We start from the raw sequence: 22,231 nt of genomic DNA on the forward strand, positions 1-22,231 counted from the left end.
GTTAACCCTTTCCCAGAGGAATCCAGAAGCCACTGATGATTGCAGGCTACATGGTGACCTCTCTCTCAGGTCACTCCCCCATCCTGGAATAGGGGTCAGTGAGTCCTGGACGAACGCCGTTCAGCTGGGAACGTGCTCCCCCTTCTCGTGCCGAGGACTACATGAGATGGGTGTAGTGGGCACTCCCGATAAAGGGGACAGTGTGACAGCTGCCTTTCAAATAGGCCCCAGGCATGGGGGGGCCACAGCACCCAATTCCTCTGCCCCCCCAACTTTCTTCGCTGCTTTAACGTACAATCACAACCTGCTCCGCGGACACCTCTGAATCCTGAAAGCCCTAACGCTCCAGGGGAGCAGGCCATGCCCTGCCCTGCCCTGGCTGCCCCGGGTGTTACCTCGGAGGGAATCGTTCCAGATTCCAATGGGTGGCAGGTCCAGGGAAGAGCCTTATCTGGGGGGAGGTTGTACCAGACCCGCCTGACCCAGGCAGGCTCCCAGGTACTCTCTGCTCGGGGCTGATAAGGCTCCTTAGCAGTTTCTCTCCAAACAAATTCCAGTTCAAGACACCTGAGAGCTCCACAGCAGGGCAGCATCCCCAGAGCGCAGCAGGGCGGGGGTTAGGGGGAGCAGTCGGTAGCAGCACCTGCCCCTCGTACGGCAGGAGCGAGAAGTGCCAGCCTCTCTGCACAGAGGAGCAGCGTTCAGCCTGAGCCAGACGTGCTGCGGTGATGGGTAAGAGCGGGCTCGGAGAGCCAGAGGGTCTGTGGGGCAGCGCTGGGCCCCACTAGGGCCGGGTGGGCGTGTTCAGCTGGGATTGGAACCCACCAGCACTTGTGGGTGTGAATGTGGGGCTGGAACGCAACGTGGGGCGCTCCCACCTTGCCCGGGGGCGACTTGGGGGAAGGGCAGAGAGACACCTGGGCTGAGACTCCAGCTCCAGGGAGACAGTCACCCCGGCCCAGCCGGGTTAAATTGCCCAGCTGTGTGACAGCCCCCCCATCTCCGAGGGGGTCCCCCCCCCGGTATGTCACAGCAGGGTAATGTGCGTATTGAACGGCAGGGGTTGCCAGAGACTGGCTGGGAGAGGCCTTTGGGGATGGAGGAAGCAGCACTAAGGTACATGCCAACCTCCCTACAGAGGAGGGGCCGTGCCCCGCAGGTGTGGGGCAGAGAGCTGGGACACTGCGCGGTGGGTCATTGTCTGGCCCAGGCCCTTCCTAGCCGGAGGCCGAGGCCGAGGCATTTCCTTCAGGTCACCTTCCGCTGCAGCTTGGCCACGGGCCCCCATAGCCACTAGCCCAGCCAGGGATCCCAAGTGGGGATTGTCACGGCTGGCTCCTCCCTGCCGCCAGCAGCTCTTCACCGCCAGGAAATTCCTGAAATCTTGTGTGCCCCTCCCCCACCCATCTCCTGGAGCTGTGAGTGCCCCCCCGGACAGCCCCTCCCCTGAGCTCTGAGTGCCCCTCGCCAGTCCCTCCCCTCAGGCCCCCCCAACTTCCTGGGGCTCTGAGTGCCCTCAGCCAGTCCCCCTCCCACACCCCGGGGCTGAGTGACCTTGGCCAACCCCCGTCCCTTCAGGAGGAACTCCCAGTACCCACCCAGCCCCCACACTTCAGGGTTCCCCTCCCTGCGGCTCTGTGGCCATACCCCCAAACGGATGAACACCAGTTGCTGGCTGAAGGCACAACCTTAATTCCTGCATCTCCTGTTTGTCAGCTATCGTTCGCTTGGCAGCTTGAACTCCGATTTCTAACACAGCATTTTGCTCTGGCCTATTGTGGTTCTCATGTCCGGGGGCGCCTTGGCCCCTGGTATCAGGAGCGGTGCTAAGGAGGCTGCTTTTCAAAGGTCCTTAAGTAGGGTTGTCAACTTTCTACTTGCACAAAACCAAACACCCTTGACCCAACCCCTTTCATGCCCTTCCCCAAGGCCCCACCCCCACTCACTCCAGCCCAGCCCAGCTCCCTCAGTCGCTCGCTCTCACACCCTCACTCACTTTCACTGGGCTGGGGCTGGGGGTTGGAGTGCAGGGAGGGGTGAGGGCTCCGGTGGGGATGTGGGCTCTGGGATTGGGCTGGAGATTAGGGGTTTGGGGTGCCAGAGGGGGATCCGGGCTGGGGCAGAGGGTTGGGGTGCGGACTCTAGGAGGGAGTTTGGGTGCGGGAGGGGGCTCAGGGCTGGGGTAGGGGATTGGGGTGCGGGTGGGGGTGTGGGGTCTGGGGGGGATTAGGGTACAGGAGGGGGTTCCGACCTGGAGCAGGGGGTTGGGGTGCCGGGTGTGAGGTCTGGGAGGGAATTTGGGTGTGGGAGGGGTTCCGACCTGGGGCAGGGTTTCTGGGTGCGAGCTCCGGCCAGGCGGCGCTTACCTCAGCCAGCTCCTGGTCAATGGCACACCGGTGCTAATGCAGGCTCCTGACCCCTGGTCTCCCTCCGCTGGCAGGCTCTGAGCAAGGCCTGCCCAGAGAACATGGATGACGAGCTCTCGATCCTGCTGACAGCACCCCCCAGCACAGACAAACTCCAGCACATCTTGGAGGTGAGCAGAATGGGGAGGTTTTACCTTAGCCCTGGGGACTCCTAGAAAGAAGAGACTGGAAAATCCATGTTTCTATTGGATCCTTCCGACTATGCATTTGTGATATAAACTCACTGGGTGACCTTGGGGTAACTCACTTCCCCCTTACGGCATCAGTCTTCTCCACTATCAAATCTACACTGGGGAAGAAGGACAGAAGCCCCGACAATCACCTTCACCTCTGGGTGTCTGGTCCTGGGAGCCGAAACCAACTGGACTATCTGCCCCATCTCCTAAACTGCCCTGTCTTTCCCTCCTAGGGCCTTGTCCTTAGTGCTCAGCCTGGCCCCTTCCCAGCTTGTCCCTGACCTTTAAAGGACTCTCCAAGCCCCTCCCATGCCTGCTTTCCTTGGGGTCTCTCTCCTGGCTGAGCACAGGCTGCCCTTCTATCTCTCAGCAGGCCTGGGTCCTAGTCACAGGCTGCGTCTTGTCACGTGACCCCCACACTTATTCCCTTCACCCTTGGGAGCTGCATCACCTGGGCCAGGTGCAGTTCAGCTCCAACTCCTTTCCTGGCCATCTCAACCAGGGACAGGTTGAAACTGGTAACCTGTGGGTAACAGTAACTGGTTGCTCGCAAAGGTGCTGAAGACACAATGGAAGAGGAAATCCTTTGGCCTGGATTGAAATTATTCCGACTGAAAGTGCATGAGAGAAAATAGGTCCAGAGTTCTCTTCCTAGCAGCAGAAAATGTAGCGATTGATAGAGGTTCAGGTCAGAAAGGACCATTATGTGCATCTAGTCGCCCCTCCTGTATAACTCAGGGCCTAGAATGTGACCAAGTGGTTCCTTCAGCCAACCATAGCATGGGACTGAGCCAGAGCATGTCTTTTGGAATGACGTCCACATGCAGGAGAGCCAGCTGGCTACCAGAAAATCTCTCTTCTGCAGTGACGTGGGGTTAAGGGACACGGGGGAAAAGACATGGAGGCTGTGACTAAACTTAGAGCAGCAAGGCCAGGAAAACCAGGGTTAGGTCTCAGGCCTGGCTATCAGATCTGCTGTTTTCTATTCCTGGCTTTGGGACCATGAGCGAGTCTCTGCACTGCTGGGTGCCTCGGTTTCCCCAGCTATCAAATGGAGCTAATCAAGGTTTTGTTTGTTCTCCCCATTTTACAGGGTGGGAAACCGAGACACAGTTGGGACCTGTCTACACTACAGGTCTGTCGTGCGTTTGTAATCTGCTGACCCCCACATGTTGTTCAGAGCCTATGGACAACACAGCTCCTAAAGGTACGTTTGTTCTGTGCTTTTCCCCTATGTACCAGCAGGGCTGGACAGCATTTCTCACTGTGATGTGGGGAGCAGGTCCTGGGTACTAAGGGTCTGAAGAAGCTCTCAAGGACTAATTTTTTAAAATAATTGTTATCAATGAATTGGGAGAAAACATACAATCACTGCGGATAAGATTGGGGGGTGACAAAATACAGGCAGAGTGGTAATTACTGATGGGGAGAGGGCAGTGATACAGAGCGATCTGGCTCATTCAGCCAGCTGGACCCATTCAAAGAAAACAAGTTTGAGCAGAGCCCAATGCAAGGTCCTATGCGTGGCAACAAGGCATGCCGGCCACACCTCCAGAATGGGGACGTGTATCCAGGAAAGCAGTGACTCTGAAATGGATTTAGGGGCCAGAGTGGAAATGCCACTCAACATGAGCTCCCAGTGTGATGCTGTGGTGAACAGGGCTAAAGCCATCATTAGACGTAGGAGCAGAGCCGTGAGTAGGATAGGGAGGTGACATAGCAGCAGTGAGACTGCTATTGGAATACTGCCTCCAGTGTTGGTGTCCTCCTTTGAAAAAGATGGTCCTAGAAATTGGAGCTGGGCAGCAAAGAGCCACCAAATGTTCTGAGGGCTGGAGAAAAATGCCTTCTAGTGAGCTATTGAAAGAGCTCAACCTGTTTAGCTTATCAAAAGAAGATTGAAAGGTGACTTCACTGAAGTGTTGAAGTGCCTTAATGGAGAGAAAATATTGGGTATTAAATCTTTAATCGAGCAGAGAAAGGAAGAACAAGACCCAATGGCTGGAAGGTGAAAAGAGACAAATTCCTATGACAAATAAGGCACAAATATTCAACAGCGAGGATGATTGAACACAGGAAGAAGCTACCATGGAAAGTGGTGGATTCTCCATCTCTTGATGTCATTAATAAAGACTAGATGCCTTTCCGGAATGTGTTTGCCCCAAAAGTAGCTATTGTGGTAGACAGGAGGCCTGTGATATGCAGGGGGTCAGATTAGATGCTCTAACTGTCTCTTCTGCCCATAAAGTCTACTCATTTCTGAGAAACCGAGTGTAGCATTGGGAGCAGCTTGTGATGTTTTACTGTCTAGCCGGCTTGCTTCCTGGAATGAACACTCATGGAGCGGGGTGATCCACAGGGAGTAGCTCAAACCTCCAAAGTGTCTGGCCTGTGGCAGAACATTAGCACTGCAGGGGAGGGGTGGGTGTGGCAGTGACATCACAAAGGCCTTTTGCAGGATTTCACCCTATTGGCCAAGGGTGTAGGGGAGGTGGTGACCTCACAGAGGGATGCTGACATCAGCCAGGCAGGACAGGGGCGCAGGGCCAGGGAAACCTCAGAGACCCCTGTGGCTTTGCTTCAGCAAGTCTCCTTCTCGAGATCTCTCTTTGAGGTCTGAGAGAGTATTCTGGGTCACGTACGTGAGCACCAGGAGGAACCTCTTTTGAGTTTTCTCCTTTCTTTTTCCTGATTTCACTAGAAAACTGACGTCCCTGTTTAGAAGGTAAGAGCCTCTGAGAGGTTTGGAACCTGTTCAGTCTGATGCATCTAGCGCCATCTGAATTTTAGGCATGGAAAACACTAGCTTAAGGTGGCCAAATTTTATTCCCCACCTGGGATTTTGTCCCTTAGAATCTCTGGGGACATTAAGGTTTGTCCTTTTTCTTTTACCTTTTCCTCCATCCCTCCCTCCTTTCTCTTCATCTCTTACTTCTTTTGTCTGTTCCCCTGTTCCCCTCCCACCACCAGGAGGGGTGTGTGTGTGTCGTGGGGGTTGCTCTACAACTCCCATTGTGGGAGGTCCACCGAAAAATGTGGGGCTGAAATAGTGCTCAGACAGTGATCCCCAGCTGTGACCTGGGCCATCCTTTGGGCTCTCTGGTGAGAACCCTCATCCTCCCGCCCCTCGGTCTCTACCCTGATTGGCTGAGCAGGGCGTTATTGACAGGGAGGAGACTCAGGTCCCTGTTGTTTTCTTTTAAGACCAAGTAAATAGTCATAACCAGTCATATGTTCGACAAATTTTGCTGCTTCTCTGCAGTTCATTATTTTCTCTACCATTCCAGTTCTCCTAAAATACTTGCTGAATAATTACTATGAACTCTTGCTGGTCTGGAACTCACTTGAGAGCACTTTATTCAGGTCATTCAATGTCTGAAATTCAAGATCCGATGGTTAGTTTGAAAATCAGGGCTCTTGGGTCCTATTCCCAACTCTGCCACGGACTGGCTGTGTGACCTAAGAGAAGTCAATTCTCCTTTCTCAGCCTTAGCTTCTCCCTCTTTCAAGTAGGGATAACAATCCGCTCCTACCTACCTCCCGACAGGTGGAGGATGGGGATCTATTGGAGAGCGTCACTAGGAGCAGTGCATAAGATGAGGTGTCCTATCATGTTTACTCAGATCAGATTATGACATAATAGAATGGCTGAAATAGTCTATTTTATTTGTATTTTATTATGTTGCAATTGTTAAGAGCAGCAACTACTTAGCTCAGACTGAAACATCTTATCTAATTTTTGAGATCTAAGTGTCTCCTCTTTGTGTGCGACGAGACAAACACATACTCCTGTTCTTTTTGTGACACAGAAGATGCTTTTGTTTTGCAACAAAATATTTTTGCAAAGAATTTTCATGCCACTTGATATGATTTCAAGAAAGAAACTGGTTTAGTTTGAATGGGATTTTCGGACAGAAACGGTTTCAATGAAATTTCCCCACCATCTCGATTCCTGGGCTCTATCCCTGTCTTTGGGGGGTTTGCTGTCTGTTAGAAAACAGGAGTCTGATTTGGATAGGGATAGAGACCTCTTTAATGTTTTTAATGAAGTAAATACTAATGGCAATTGTGTGATCATGGGAGACTTTAACTTCCCAGATATAGACTGGAGGACAAGTGCTAGTAATATAATAGGGCTCAGATTTTCCTAGATGTGATAGCTGATGGATTCCTTCACCAAGTAGTTGAAGAACCAACAAGAGGGGATGCCATTTTAGATTTGGTGTGGGTAGTGAGGATCTCTTAGAAGAAATGGTTGTAGGGGACAGCCTTGGTTTGAGCGATCATGAGCTAATTCAGTTTAAACTAAATGGAAGGGTAAACAAAAATAGATCTGTGACTAGGGTTTTTGATTTCAAAAGGGCTAACTTTAAAAAATTAAGGAAATTAGATAGGGAAGTGGATTGGACTGAAGGACTTGTGGATCTAAAGGCGGAGAAGGCCTGGAATTACTTCAAGTCAAAGTTGCAGAAACTATCAGAAGCCTGCATCCCAAGAAAGGGGGGGAAATTCATAGGCAGGAGTTGTAGACCAAGTTGGATGAGCAAGCATTTCAGAGAGATGATTAAGAAAAAGCAGAAAGCCTACAAGGAGTGGAAGATGGGCGGGGAGGGATAGCTCAGTGGTTTGAGCACTGGCCTGCTAAACCCAGGGTGGTTGTGAGTTCAATCCTTGAGGGGGCCACTTAGGGATCTGGGGCAAAATCAGTACTTGGTCCTGCTAGTGAAGGCAGGGGGCTGGACTCGATGACCTTTCAAAGGTCCCTTCCAGTTCTAGGAGATAGGATATCTCCATTAATTTTAATTTAAATTTAAATTTTAAAATGGGCGTGATCAGCAAGGAAAGCTACCTTACTGAGGTCAGAACATGTAGGGATAAAGTGAGAAAGGCCGAAAGCCATGTAGAGTTGGACCTTGCAAAGGGAATTCAAACCAATAGTAAAAGGTTTTATAGCCATATAAATCAGAAGAAAATAAAGAAAGAAGAAGTGGGACCACTAAACACTGAGGATGGAGTGGAGGTTAAGGATAATCTAGGCATGGCCCAATGTCTAAACAAATACTTTGCCTCAGTCTTTCAGAGGCTAATGAGGAGCTTAGGGATAATGGTAGGATGACAAATGGGAATGAGGATATGGAGGTAGATATTACCACATCTGAGTTAGAAGTCAAACTCGAACAGCTTAATGGGACTAAATCGGGGGGCCCAGATAATCTTCATCCAAGAATATTAAAAGAACCGGCACATGAAATTGCAAACCCATTAGCAAGAATTTTTAATGAATCTGTAAACTCAGGGGTTGTACCGTATGACTGGAGAATTGTTAACATAGTTCCTAGCTTTAAGAAAGGGAAAAAACGTGATCCGGGTAACTACAGGCCTGTTAGTTTGACATCTGTAGTATGCAAGGTCTCAGAAAATGTTTTGAAGGAGAAAGTAGTTAAGGACATTGAGGTCAATGGTAATTGGGACAAAATACAACATGGCTTTACAAAAGGTAGATCGTGCCAAACCAACCTGATCTCCTTCTTTGAGAATGTAACAGATTTTTTAGACAAAGGAAATGCAGTGGATCTAATTTACCTCGATTTCAGTAAGGCATTTGATACGGTTCCACATGGGGAATTATTAGCTAAATTGGAAAAGATGAGGATCAATATGAAAATTGAAAGGTGGATAAGGAACTGGTTAAAGGGGAGACTACAACGGGTCATACTGAAAGGTGAACTGTCAGGCTGGAGGGAGGTTACTAGTGGAGTTCTTATATTATGGGAACAAGTAAATAACTTTTCCTTATTCACTTTCTCCACATCACTCATGATTTCATATACCTCTATCATATCCCCCCATAGTCTCCTCTTTTCCAAGCTGAAAAGTCCTAGCCTCTTTAATCTCTCCTCATATGGGACCCCTTCCAAACCTCTAATCATTTTAATTGCCCTTCTCTGAACCTTTTCTAATGCCAGTATATCTTTTTTGAGATGAGGAGACCACATCTGTACACAGTATTCTAGATGTGGCTGTACCATGGATTTATATAAGGGCAATAAGATATTCTCCGTCTCATTCTCTATCCCCTTTTTAATGATTCCTAACATCCTGTTTGCTTTTTTGACTGCCGCTGCACACTGCGTGGAAGTCTTCAGAGAACTATCCACGATGACGCCAAGATCTTTTTCCTGATTCGTTGTAGCTAAATTAGCCCCCATCATATTGTATGTATAGTTGGGGTTATTTTTCCCAATGTGCATTACTTTACGTTGTCCACATTAAATTTCATTTGCCATTTTGTTGCCCAATCACTTAGTTTTGTGAGAGCTTTTTGAAGTTCTTCACAGTCTGCTTTGGTCTTAACTATCTTGAGCACTTTAGTATCATCTGCAAACTTTGCCACCTCACTTTTTACCCCTTTCTCCAGATCATTTATGAATAAGTTGAATAGCATTGGTCCTAGGACTGACCCTTGGGGAACACCACTAGTTACCCCTCTCCATTCTGAAAATTTACCATTTATTCCTTCCCTTTGTTCCCTTTCTTTTAACCAGTTCTCAATTCATGAAAGGATCTTCCCTCTTATCCCATGACAACTTAATTTACATAAGACCCTTTGGTGAGGGACCTTGTCAAATGCTTTCTGGAAATCTAAGTACACTATATCCACTGGATCCCCCTTGTCCACATGTTTGTTGACCCCTTCAAAGAACTCTAATAGATTAGTAAGACACGATTTCCCTTTACCTAAACTATGTTGACTTTTGCCCAACAATTTATGTTCTTCTATGTGTCTGACAATTTTATTCTTTACAATTGTTTCAACTAATTTGCCCGGTACTGACATTAGACTTACTGGTCCGTAATTGCCGAGATCACCAATAGTGCCCTTTTTAAATATTGGTGTTACATTAGCTATCTTCCAGTCATGGATACAGAAGCTGATTTAAAGGACAAGTTACAAACAATAATTAGTAGTTCCGCAATTTCACATCTGAGTTCTTTCAGAACTCTTGGGTGAATGCTATCTGGTCCCAGTGACTTATCAGTTAATTCCAAAACCTCCTCTAGTAACACCGCAATCTGTGACAATTCATGAGATTTGTCACCTACAAATACTGGCTGAGGTTTGGGAATGGCTGGAAGGTGAAAAGAGACAAATTCCTATGACAAATAAGGCACAAATATTCAACAGCGAGGATGATTGACCTCAGGAAGAAGCTACCAAGAAAAGTGGTGGATTCTCCGTCTCTTGATGTCATTTAATAAAGACTAGATGCCTTTCTGGAATGTGTTTACCCCAACAGTAGCTATTGTGGTAGACAGGAGGCCTGTGATATGCAGGGGATCAGATTAGATGCTCTAACTGTCTCTTCTGCCCATAAAGTCTACTCATTTCTGAGAAACCGAGTGTAGTATTGGGAGCAGCTTGTGATGTTTTACTGTCTAGCCGGCTTGCTTCCTAGAATGAACACTCATGGAGCGGGGTGATCCACAGGGAGTAGCTCAAACCTCCAAAGTGTCTGGCCTGTGGCAGAACATTAGCACTGCAGGGGAGGGGTGGGTGTGGCAGTGACATCACAAAGGCCTTTTGCAGGATTTCAGCCTATTGGTCAAAGGTGCTGGGGAGGTGGTGACCTCACAGAGAGATGCTGACATCAGCCAGGCAGGACAGGGGCGCAGGGCCAGGGAAACCTCAGAGTCCCCTGTAGCTTTGCTTCAGCAAGTCTCCTTCTCGAGGTCTCTCTCTTTGAGGACTGAGAGAGTATTTAGGTTCACGTATATGAGCGCCAGGAGGAACCTCTTTTGAGTTTTCTCTTTTGTTTTTCCTGATTTTACTAGAAAACAGACATCCCTGTTTAGAAGGTAAGAGCCTCCGAGAGGTTTGGAACCTGTTCAGTCTTATGCATCTGGCGCCAGCTGAATTCTAGGCATGGAAAACACTAGCTTAAGGTGGTCGAATTTTATTCCCCACCTGGGATTTTGTCCCTTAGAATCACTGGGGACATTAGGGTTTGTCCTTTTTGTTTTACCTTTTCCTCCATCCCTCCCTCCTTTCTCTTTATCTCTTACATCTTCTGTCCTTTCCTCTGTTCCCCTCCCACCACCAGGAAGACTCTGTGTGTGTGTCGTGGGGGGTGCTCTGCAATGGGAACAGGGACAATTCTCCAACTTTGGGCAGTCGAGAGCCTCGGTGAGATAAGGGGCGTTAAAGCCCTTTGTGAAGGAGAAAGGGGAGTTTCACGGTGTTGAGCACCAAGGAATTCTAAACTTTGCTAAAACATCTAGTCTGCAGAAACCAGAAATGGTCGGGGCCACATTGTAACCATTGTCTTTTTTAAAGCCCATTGAGGGATGTGAGTCCCACCTTTTTAGGTATCTGGGGTGCTGGGAGGAGAGAAGAGGTGCCTGTCTCCATTTTATGGCCTCAACAAACTAAGTGCTGTGCCCCAGTTCTCGTCAGAGATCCCTGAAAAAGAACGTCTTCCCATCCATTAACATACCTGGAAAGATACTGGAACTCCTTATTAAACAATCAGTTTGTCAGCACCTACAGGACAATTTGGTTCTTAGGACTAGTGAGCATGGACTTGTCAAGAACAAATCATTCCAAACCAATCCTAGCTCCTTCTTTGGCAGGGTTACGGGCCTAGTGGAGGTGGGTAAACAGTAGATGTGATCCATCTTGGTGTTAATAAGGACATTCTCACAAACAAACTAGGGAGATGTGGTCTAGATGCAATTAGCATAATATGTGTGCACAGATGCTTGCAAGCCCGTACTCCAACAGCCCAGAACCAAACAGCAGGAAGCAGATCATGCAATGAACTCCTGCCAGTGCGTGTAGATTGCATTACATGCACCCCTATGGTGGGAGGAGGAGCTGCTCTGGCTGGGGCAGGGATGGGGAGGGACCAAACAGGCTGGTTAGTCAGAGGCTGCCTTGACCCCAGACTCACGCCCGCTCCCGGCTCGGTTCCAGGATGGCCAGGCTCCTGAGGATGTTCAGGAAGAAGGCTCTGCAGGTGGCCCCAGAGCCTGAGGGAAGCAGCTGCCATCTTCCCCAGGAGCACAGCGGCTCCTCCGTCCCCACTGGCGGGGAAGGAGCTCCCGGCCAGGCCAGGAGGTGGGAGTACCCAGTCTTCTGGCGGAGAAAACCCGCTCCCAGCGCAGGCGCCGAGGTGGGAGAGGCCAGGTCGAAATGGAGCTGGGCCAGGCTGCTGCTGGGCAGGCAGGACCCAGCGCAGGAGGGGAGCCGGGCAGGGTGACTCTGGGGCATGTTGTGTGGGCAGCAGTGGCCCCAGGAGTCCAGCCCTGATTCCCAGCAGGAGGCATCGCCCTGCCCGGTCACTGAGGACCTTCCAGCCTCCCCAGGGCAGGAGGTGGAGGATCCCTGTCCCACCACCAGCAGCTCGGCCCGCTCCCCATGGGACAGCAGCAGTGCCTGGGACTCGGGCAGCAGCGAGGCCGATGGGCGCCGCTGCTTTGTTCTAGGTGAGGAGTCAGGCTGGGCTCAGAGAGAGGTGAGGGCGGGGCTGTGAACACCCTGGGCCCAGGCCCTCGATCAGTGCTATGGGGGCGGGTCCCCAGCCCAGGGGTCTGGCTTGAGCCACATGAACCCCACTAACACTAGATGCTGCCACTTTGGTCCTTGGTGCTCCAGTTGGGGGGAGGCACCTCCCAGGGAGTCCAGGACAGCGTGGGGGGGTCTCTTTGCTATGGGCTCCTGAAGGAGTTGGGGGCTGAAGGCATCACTGAGAGGGGGGAGTGTGGGGCCCGATCTGCCCTGGGTCCCGGAGGTGGGAAGGGGACACATTGCCCCATCGTGCCCCTGTCCTTCCCGCAAGTGGCAGCAGGCGTCACCCTGTCCCCTTCTCTCCCTGGTGCAGGGACCGCCAGGGACTCAGGGGACGAGGAGGAGGAATGGGTGGACGTGGCCTCAGAGGAGGCTGCTCTCAATAACAGCCGAGAGCAGCTCCAAGGCGGAGAAAAGGTACAAACGTACCCCAGCTGTGCTGGAACCGAGACTGTCCTGCCCCTTCCCAGCACCTGACCCCCTGCAGAGGGTCTTGTCCCTGATGATCCATCAGCCCTAATGGGGACCTTTCTCCTCCATGATCTGGGACCCCAGAGGTGGGGGTGTCTGTCACACACCAGCCGGGTCTCCTCCCCCCACAGGCACAGTCCCAGTTCCTGACCCTGCTTGTGGTGGAGTGGTGGGTGATTTGGACAATGGGCGGGTCCCCACTATCCCCCATTCAGGCCTGAGTCCTGCAGCTGCTGTGTGGGGGCAGGGAGGTCCCTGGCTAACTGGCTCTCTCTCCCCTAACCCCACTCCTGGTGGGTGCAGGAGGAGGCCCAGCAGCTTGTGTTCCTGCTCGCCATCAACCCCGCGTCTCGCTGCACAGCAGAGAGGGCAGGACACAGTGGAGCCGCACTGCTGCAAGGCGGCTGTGGCGGAGAGGATTGTGGTGAGCGAGACACGGTGCCCAGCAGCTGGAGGAAAGACAGAGACCTGGGAGGGGCAGGGGTCTCCCCAGGCCAATGGATGGGGGATTGTTGGTGCTGGAGGGGCAGCAGAGGGCAGGGATTGCTGGGGCTGAAGACTGGGGAGAAGAGACGGGAGAAACTCGGAGAGTGGTCACTATTGGGCAGGAATCGGAGGAGCGGGGGGCAGGTCGGGGGATCCTGCTGGCTGTGTGGGGCCCTGGCTGTGTAATCTCCTCACTGAGAAGTGTCAGTGTGGCCCGAATCTCACACGCTCCTTTGTCTCCGTTGGGTCTCACAGGAGCTCATTGAGGAGCTGCCTGATAACTCTCCACCCGGCGCCGTCCTCGCTAACTCCCTGATTGCTGTGGGCAACCTCAGGTACCGAGACCCTCCGGCCCGGTTCCCCTAACCCCAGTGCTGCTCAGGCCCAGGGCTGGGAGTCACTGCCCCTCCCACTCCCAGGTCACCGCCCAAGGGTGGCTCCTCTGGCAGAGGTGGGGGGAAGGTTCACTCTCTCCTGGCTGGGCTGTTCTTTTCACTCCAGTAACATTGCAACGGCTTTGGGGAGAGGCTCACACCCAGGATCAGATACAGGAGGGGCAGCAGGGTCCAGGGAACAGGTGCTATTCCTGCCCTGCCACTGTCTGTCTGAGAAACCTTGGCCTTGTCATTCCCTGGCTCGGTGCCTCAGTTTCCATTCTCGCCAGCCTGTGCCTATTTCCCTGCAGTTTCACCTGCATGTTGGTGCCAGTCCCATCCCCGCACTGCACAGTCTAATGCCGGCTCCTCTCTCTTGCCAGCACCATGACACCTGCCCTGGAGCCAGAGCTGGAGACCCACCTCCTCCGAGCTGCCCTGCACGCCGTCTTCACCCTGGGCATGGAGAAGGACACCACCCAAGTGCAGGTAGATCAGCTAAAGTCATGGATTGAAGAGCCAGCTGTCATCCTGCCATGAATCCTGGCTAATTGCCTGCAGTGGGATGTGAATGAGAGAGGCCAGGATATGTGTTTGGGGGTCTCACCAGTGCTTCCCAGAGACCCCACTTCCCATCCTGTGGCAGGTGTAGCCCCAGTTTCCCTAACTCTGACCCATGGCTCTCCCTTGCTTTCAGGATCTGCCTAGGGTCTTGCCAGACCTCCTGGACGCCATGCTGGGGAACCTGCTGGCAGAGTCCCCAGACACCGACAGGCTCCAGTACATCTTGGAGGTGAGCCCGATGAGAGGGGTGGGGGCAATTTTACCTTCACTCTTAGATCCATTTTCCAGTCTGTCCTCCTAGCTGAGCCCCCAGTGGGCATCCTTGGTCAGGGCAGTCAGTGCAATGCAGTGTCAAGCCCTTCCTCCTTAAAGGACAGAGGAAGGAGCTGGGACTTCAAGCCAGAGTTCTGCCTGGTTGTGTTGAGCACTAACCACAGGGCCCCTGGCTGGCTTGGGGAGTGAGAGTCTGAACCCCTCCTGGGAGATCCAGAAGAGGGTCCTCAGAGAAGAGTCACAGGCTCCTTCCTAGAGAAACAGGAGGGCCCCAGAGAATCAGCCCGTCTCTCCGACGGGCCCTGAGATTTCTGAGGGGATTGTTCAGGAATCAGGAGTGCAGGGAGGATGGGACCAGCCCCGACACTGAACATTGTTCCAGTCTAGAGAGACAATGACAAGTTGTGACCTGCAGGATTCAAGAATCGTCCTGCGGGCAACAATCCCCTTCCAAAGCTCTGCAATCAATGAATCAGATATTCCACCCTGCGCACAATGTCTCAGCCCCCTGGGGATGGGTGTGTGTCTGTGCCCATTGATCCTGATCTGCCTCCTTTCCCCACAGCACATTAACTACTGGATCGTGTCCAGGGTGCCGCGAGAGAGAGCCAGGGCCGTTAAGAGCAGCACGGCCCTGCTCAGATTCACCATCACCCTCCCTGAGTTTGACATAAGTGACCTCTGACCCCAGCTTCCTGACTCCAGGCGTAGGTGATCTGGCTCCGACGGGCTGTAGGATCTGCTGCTGCAGGGGCTGTGGGTTAGGAGTGTTCCTCTTGGGGAGGCAGAGTCAGAGCAGAGAGTGAGCCTGGCTTGAGTCAAGTTCTTCTTGTCCTAGTTAAGTGGTGACACTGGGCTTTTAAGGGGACTGTGCTCCAGGTTCATGCCTCCCTGTCATCCTGGAGCAGCTGGGGAAGCAAGTCCTCATGGAGGGCCCTGCCCACAGCCCTGTGCTCCAGGCTTCCTTGGGGGCAGAGGAAATTAAGGGTCTGGCTCTAGCATCTCCTGCAGAGGGGCTGAGGGGAAGGAGAGTCTTGGCCCGGGGGGGACTGGGAGCTGACAGGAAAATGCTGATGGAGTCCCCTCTCTCTCTCCCGTCCATTAGAACTCAGCGGAATTCCCCAGGATGGGTCACCACATGGCACAGCTGGCTCTGTCCGTCAGTGACCCAGCCAAGGACATCAGCCGGCAGGCCAGGGAGGGGGTTTACCGGCTCTACCAGCTGCTGCTGCACCAGAGGGGTAAGGAACCCAGCTGGGAAATGGCATCCGCTAGAAGAGTGAGACTGGGACCCCAGCCAATTTCTCTCAGACTGACCCCGGCTGGAGGATGAGTCTCTCTATCTCTTTCTGTGTTCCACACCACGCCCTGCAATTCTGTTGGGCCGGGCACGCAGCGAGGACTCTGCCCACTGTGCAGCCACCAATGGGATTGGAAGGACACAAGCCCTGCAACCAGAAGGACAAATGTGTGTGTGTCTCTCTCCCTGTCACCTACTCCCTCCTGGGGGAAACCCAGCAGCTGATGGGGGACAAGGTGAGCAGCTGCATTAGACTCAGGAGATTGGGGCGGGGCCCAGGCCTCATTCCCATCCTGTGGCCATTCGCTGGCATGGCACAAGTTGCCTGGTGGGGAATGAAAGGGAGAGCAGGTGCTCCTGGGAAGGGAGATGAATTCACCTCCATGAGCAGGAGCGAGCCAGCTTGTCCCCGGAGCAGCTCCACCCAGCTCTTTAGCCAGGCTAATTAATGGCAAGCTTTGCCTCATCCCAGACTTATGTTCTTAGGACAGGGTGCTATTGCTCTTGGGAAGGGCAGGAGAGTCCCCCAAGTGCCCTCTGCGAGACTCTCCTGTCCCACAGGGCCGCCCCCAATTCCTAGTGGTCTGGTGTCTGTGTCACCCGAGCCACCACCCAGAGTTGCTCCCATCACTGGCAGCCTGGGAGGCCAAGGACTGACGGGTGATGGCGTCTGACCAGGCAGGGCTGAGGCACATGGGAAGGGGACGCTTGTCCTGCTGCTGGCAAGGCTGGACCCATTCTGGAGAGAACAGGAGGATTCAGTCAGCAGTAGGGTTACCATGTCTAATGAATAAAAAAAGAGGACCCTCCCCGGGCCCTGGCCCCGCCCATTTCCCCACCCCCTAGCCCCGCCCCAACTCCACCCCCTCCCCACCCTAACTCAGCCCCCTCCTCCCTCCCTCTCCCAGCCATGGGGAAAGGGCTGCCCCAGCGCTACCGGCTTCACGGTTTGCCGGGCAGCCCCCAGACCCTGCGCCCCCGGCCGGCGCTTCCCCCGAGCCGCCGGAGCAGAGCAGCTGGAACCGGGAAGGGAAGTGCCTGGCCCGTGGCTCGGGGTCCGGAGGCAGCGGGGGCTGCCCGAAGCCGGTAGCACTGGCTCGGGCAGCTCGGCTCTTAAAGTCTGAGAGGGGAGGAGCGGAGCGGAGCGGAGCAGCCACGGGAGGGGAAGTGCCCGGCCGGCATTTTCCCGGACATGTTTGGCTTTTCAGCAATTCCCCCCGGACGGGGGTTTGATTGCCGAAAAGCAGGACATGTCCGGGAAAAACCGGACGTATGGTAACCCTAGTCAGCAGGGGCTGCTGATCCGTCCCATTCACCAGGGCTGCCATCCTGCGGCTTCAGCATTAGTGGCTGGGGTGACTTGGGGAAAGGTCTCAACCTCCCCACATCCCACTTCACTGCTGCCAGAATCCCTCCTGTCCCCCCCCCGCTACAGTCCCCTCCCTACCCAACCTGGGTGGGGGTGGAGGAGAGGGGTCTGAGAACTTGAGCTGTGGATTGGAGGTGGAACAGCTGTCAGGGGCACTGAGGGGGACGTGGCAGGAGCTCCCCGTACAAGGAGGGGGGTTGCCACTGGAGGTCACTAGGAAGGACAACAAGATTCCATCCTGGGAGGTCAGGAGGGGGAATCCATCCCTCAGAGGTGGGCAGGGGCTGGGTGGAAATGCTGCTGGTTCCAGGGGCCGTTAATCCCCCCTGATTCCTCGGAGGCATCTGAGTCTCAGACAGGTTCTTGTTCCCTTGCAGCAGGAGGACGTCACGGCCAATGTGATTCGCCAGCTCCGTGTCATGCGGCACTTGCGCCAGGTGCCCGAGGGGCTGCAGGGCCTGTCCCTCTGAGGCCACCAGCAACTCCCGCTCTCTGCTGCAGGTACTGCTCTGGCTCTCTGTAAATGGGGAGCTAGTGGAAGGGGAAATGGAGCCCCCTGGCACTCACAGAAACCCTCTCCCCTCTCTGTGGAGCAGGGTCCTTTCCTCTGCCCCCAAATTCCTTCATCTGGGACAGGAGCTCTTTCCCTCACACCCATTCCCCTCCCCCCTTTCCTTGATCTACCCCCATCCCATTCCCCCTGTGCCCAGGCAGAGCTCTGCCTGCCCGATATGGTGCAGAAAGGCCTGTGATATGCAGGGGGTCAGATTAGATGCTCTAACTGTCTCTTCTGCCCACAAAGTCTACTCATTTCTGAGAAACCGACTGTAGCATTGGGAGCAGCCTCTGCTGTTTTACTGTCTAGCCGGCTTGCTTCCTAGAATGAACACTCATTGAGCGGGGTGATCCACAGAGAGTAGCTCAAACCTCCAAAGTGTCTGCCCTGTGGCAGGACATTAGCACTGCAGGGAGGGGTGGGTGTGACAGTGACATCACAAAGGCCTTTTGCAGGACCTCAGCCTATTGGTCAAAGGTGCTGGGGAGGTGGTGACCTCACAGAGAGATGCTGACATCAGCCAGGCAGGACAGGGGCTCAGGGCCAGGGAAACCTCTGAGTCCCCTGTAGCTTTGCTTCAGCAAGTCTCCTTCTCGAGGTCTCTCTTTGAGGACTGAGAGAGTATTAGGGGTCACGTACGTGAGCGCCAGGAGGAACCTCTTTTGAGTTTTCTCCTTTCTTTTTCCTGATTTTACTAGAAAACAGACGTCCCTGTTTAGAAGGTAAGAGCCTCCGAGAGGTTTGGAATCTGTTCAGACTGATCCATCTGTTCCACAAGTCCTTCAATCCAATCCACTTCCCTAACTAATTTCCTTAATTTTTTAAAGTTAGCTCTTTTGAAAAAAAAAACCCTAGTCACAAATCTATTTTTGTTTACCCTTCCATTTAGTTTAAACTGAATTAGCTCATGATCGCTCAAACCAAGGCTGTCCCCTACAACCATTTCTTCTAAGAGATCCTCACTACTCACCAAAACCAAATCTAAAATTGCATCCCCTCTTGTTGGTTCAGCAACTACTTGGTGAAGGAATCCATCAGCTATCACATCTAGGAAAATCTGAGCCCTATTATATTAATAGCACTTGTCCTCCAGTCTATATCTGTTAAAGTCTCCCATGATCACACAATTGCCATTAGTATTTACTTCATTAAAAACATTAAAGAGGTCTCTATCCCTATCCAAATCAGACTCCTGTTCTAACAGACAGCAACCCCCCCGCCCCCCGAAAGGCAGAGATAGAGCCCAGGAATCGAGATGGTGGGGAAATTTCATTGAAACCGTTTCTGACCGAAAATCCTATTCAAACTAAACCAGTTTGTTTCTTGAAATCATAACAAGTGGCAATGAAAATTCTTTGTCACAATGTGTTAAATTGTCTCATCGCACTGAAAGAGGAGACACTTAGATCTCAAAAATTAGATAAGCTGCTTCAGTCTGAGCTAAGTAGTTGCTGCTCTTAACAATTGCAAAATAATACAATACAAATAAAAGAAACTATTTCAGCCATTCTATTATGTCCTAATCTGATCTGAGTAAACATGATAGGACACCTCATCTTATGCACTGCTCCTAGTGACACTCTCCAATAGACCCAGCAGTCCTTATTTCCAGGCCCCTTCACTAACCACTGCTGCACACTCCCTCCCACAGCTGGCAATTACAACCAGGCACTCATGTCCGGTCCCCCTGCTTTGAGAGGGAGTGTACTCCACTGGAGTGATTGGAGCAGGGAACTGGGAGTCAGGACTCCTGGGTTCCATTGCTGGTTTCCTATTGACCTGTGGGACTTGGGGTAAGTTGCTGCCCCCTCTAGGCTCTGTCCCCAGCAGTCAAATGGGGATTTCATACTTTCCCACTATTGGAAAGTGCTGGGAGAATCCCCCAGCAAAAGCTGCTCTGACAGTGCTAAGCAGCATCTGTTTGCTTGTGAGAATGTCCTATGGGACTGTGTCAAAAGCCTTATTAACACCAAGATAGATCACATCTACTGTTTACCCACCTCCACTAGGCCCCTAACCCTGCCAAAGAAGGAGCTAGGATTGGTCTGGAATGATTTGTTCTTGACAAGTCCATGCTCACTAGTCCTAAGAACCAAATTGTCCTGCAGGTGCTGACAAACTGATTGTTTAATAAGCAGAGGCTGCTCCCAATGCTACACTCGGTTTCTCAGAAATGAGTAGACTTTATGGGCAGCAGAGATCGTTAGAGCATCTAATCTGACCCCCTGTATATCACAGGCCTCCTGTCTACCACAATAGCTACTTTTGGGGCAAACACATTCCGGAAAGGCATCTAGTCTTTATTAAATGACATCAAGAGATGGAGAATCCACCACTTTCCATGGTAGCTTCTTCCTGTGGTCAATCATCCTCGCTGTTGAATATTTGTGCCTTATTTGTCATAGGAATTTGTCTCTTTTCACCTTCCAGCCATTGGGTCTTGTTCTGCCTTTCTCTGCTCGATTAAAGAGCCCTTTAATACCCAATATTTTCTCTCCATTAAGGCATTTCAACACTTCAGTGAAGTCACCTTTCAATCTTCTTTTGATAAGCTAAACAGGTTGAGCTCTTTCAATAGCTCACTAGAAGGCATTTTTCTCCAGCCCTCAGAACATTTGGTGGCTCTTTGCTGCCCCAGCTCCAATTTCTAGGACCATCTTTTTCAAAGTAGGACACCAAGACTGGAGGCAGTATTCCAATAGCAGTCTCACTGCTGCTGTGTCACCTCCCTATCCTACTCACGGCTCTGCTCCTTCGTCTAATGATGGCTTTAGCCCTGTTCACCACAGCATCACACTGGGAGCTCATGTTGAGTGGCTTCTCCACTATGGCCCCTAAATCCTTTTCAGAGTCACTGCTTTCCTGGATACACATCCCCATTCTGGAGGTGTGGCCGGCGTGCCTTGTGGCTACGTATAGGACCTTGCATTGGGCTCTGCTCAAACTTGTTTTCTTTGAATGGGTCCAGCTGGCCGAATGAGCCAGATCGCTGTATATCACTGCCCTCTCGCCATCAGGAATTACCACTCTGCCTGTATTTTGTCACCCCCCAATCTTATCCGCACTGATTGTATGTTTTCTCCCAATTCATTGATAACAATTATTTTAAAAAATTAGTCCTTGAGAGCTTCTTCAGACCCTTAGTACCCAGGACCTGCTCCCCACAGCACAGTGAGAAAGGCTGTCCAGCCCTGCTGGTACATACCGGATAAGCACAGAACAAACACACTTTAGGAGCTGTGTTGTCCATAGGCTCTGAACAAGATGTGGGGGTCAGCAGCTTACAAATGCACGACAGACCTGTAGTGTAGACAGGTCCCAACTGTGTCTCGGTTTCCCACCCTGCTCTAAGTTTAGTCACAGCCGCCATGTCTTTTCCGCCATGTCCCTTAACCCCACATCACTGCAGAAGAGAGATTTTCTGGTAGCCAGCTGGCTCTCCTGCATGTGGATGTCGTTCCAAAAGACTCTTGCTCCCATCTTGACATTAGGCCACGCTTGTACACTTTCTCATGCCCTTCTCCCTGGGCTAACCTTCTCAGCACAGCCCAGGCATGCTCTCCTTCTCTGCTCTTTTTGTCCATGGGCATAGCAGACCCTGGGTTGATTTCCCTTTGCAGGATCTCTCACAGGTATTGCTGCTGCTGCGTCTGTAGCTCCACCTGCACTTCCTTCTGCGTCTGTTGGTCTTCTAGGAGCTGCTGGAGAAACCCCTAGATCTGCTTTGGCTGCTTAGCCAGTCCCTGGAACTGAAGTGGGAAATCCAGCGACCAGCTTGGTCCCTTGATACACCTGCTTGGGGGAGGGATAGCTCAGTGGTTTGAGCATTGGCCAGCTAAACCCGGGGTTGTAAGCTCAATCCTTGAGGGGCCATTTAGGGATCAGGGCAAAAATCTGTCTGGGGATTGGTCCTGCTTTGAGCAGGGGGTTGGACTAGATGACCTCCGGAGGTCCCTTCCAACCCTGATATTCTATGATTCCTTCAGCAACCAAGACTTCCCTCACGGATCACAGGGGGAACTCAATCCTGCCAACTATGCCAATCATAAATGAATCTACTCATCGTTAGGTGGCCCCCGGCGGCCAGGCATGGCATCACAGCCCTCTCGCTGGGCTAGCGTCCCCCATCCATGGTCGCTCCAGCACCACGGCAGTTTCTCTGCCTGGTAACTCCGGCCAGGTCACCACCTTTAGTCCACCCTTCTGGGGCCCAGCTTGCCTCACACTAAAAGTCCAAAGAAGTCTTTCCACAGACAGAAGTCCTTCTGCCATCGCTGGGGCACTTGCTCAGCCTGTAGCCCCCTTGCTGGGCTTGGGAACCCTCTCCAGGTGCGTGTACGCCACCTCCTCTGGGGCCGGTAGGGGAACCCAGTCCCACCCTGACATTGACAGCAGCTCAGGGCCCTGGACCCAACAGCTAGGTCTGCACCTTTCTCTTTGCTGCACTTTTCCAACCTCTCTTCTCAAGTTCCCCTCCAGGCTTTCCTTGCTGCTCTGAACTTCCTACCTCGTTCTCAATCCTGTTGCTACCCCAGCTGGGCTGTATCACCACTGAAGTCTGGCTCTTTAGGGGGGCGGATATGGTGCCTCTCAGTTCGGGCTCATTCTGTAATCAGCTTTCTGTGAGTGCCAGGGGGCTCCATTTCTCCTTCCACTAGCTCCCCATTT

At 52.4% G+C, this 22,231-nt stretch overlaps 1 protein-coding gene across 5 annotated transcripts; it reads left to right on the forward strand.

The window, feature by feature from the left end:
- Positions 1 to 579: 579 nt before the first annotated feature.
- Positions 580 to 16,398, forward strand: LOC128825040 (uncharacterized). 5 transcript variants are annotated; one of them, XM_054007051.1, is made up of 10 exons: positions 580 to 732; positions 2,441 to 2,536; positions 3,696 to 3,809; positions 11,577 to 11,775; positions 12,484 to 12,587; positions 12,945 to 13,065; positions 13,383 to 13,462; positions 13,885 to 13,990; positions 14,199 to 14,294; positions 14,904 to 16,398. In XM_054007051.1, exons 4-10 carry the CDS (start codon positions 11,578 to 11,580, stop codon positions 15,021 to 15,023), a joined length of 825 nt encoding a protein of 274 aa, XP_053863026.1. In that variant the 5' UTR covers positions 580 to 732; positions 2,441 to 2,536; positions 3,696 to 3,809; position 11,577; the 3' UTR covers positions 15,024 to 16,398. The 5 variants fall into 5 exon arrangements, with proteins under 5 accessions (XP_053863026.1, XP_053863027.1, XP_053863025.1 ...); XM_054007052.1 differs by having other exon boundaries at positions 2,449 to 2,536; XM_054007050.1 differs by lacking the exon at positions 580 to 732 and having other exon boundaries at positions 2,367 to 2,536; positions 14,904 to 15,045; positions 15,444 to 16,398.
- Positions 16,399 to 22,231: the final 5,833 nt, after the last annotated feature.

The sequence above is a fragment of the Malaclemys terrapin genome, chromosome 17 (assembly GCF_027887155.1).
Source record: "Malaclemys terrapin pileata isolate rMalTer1 chromosome 17, rMalTer1.hap1, whole genome shotgun sequence".
NCBI classification, from domain to species: Eukaryota; Metazoa; Chordata; order Testudines; family Emydidae; genus Malaclemys; species Malaclemys terrapin.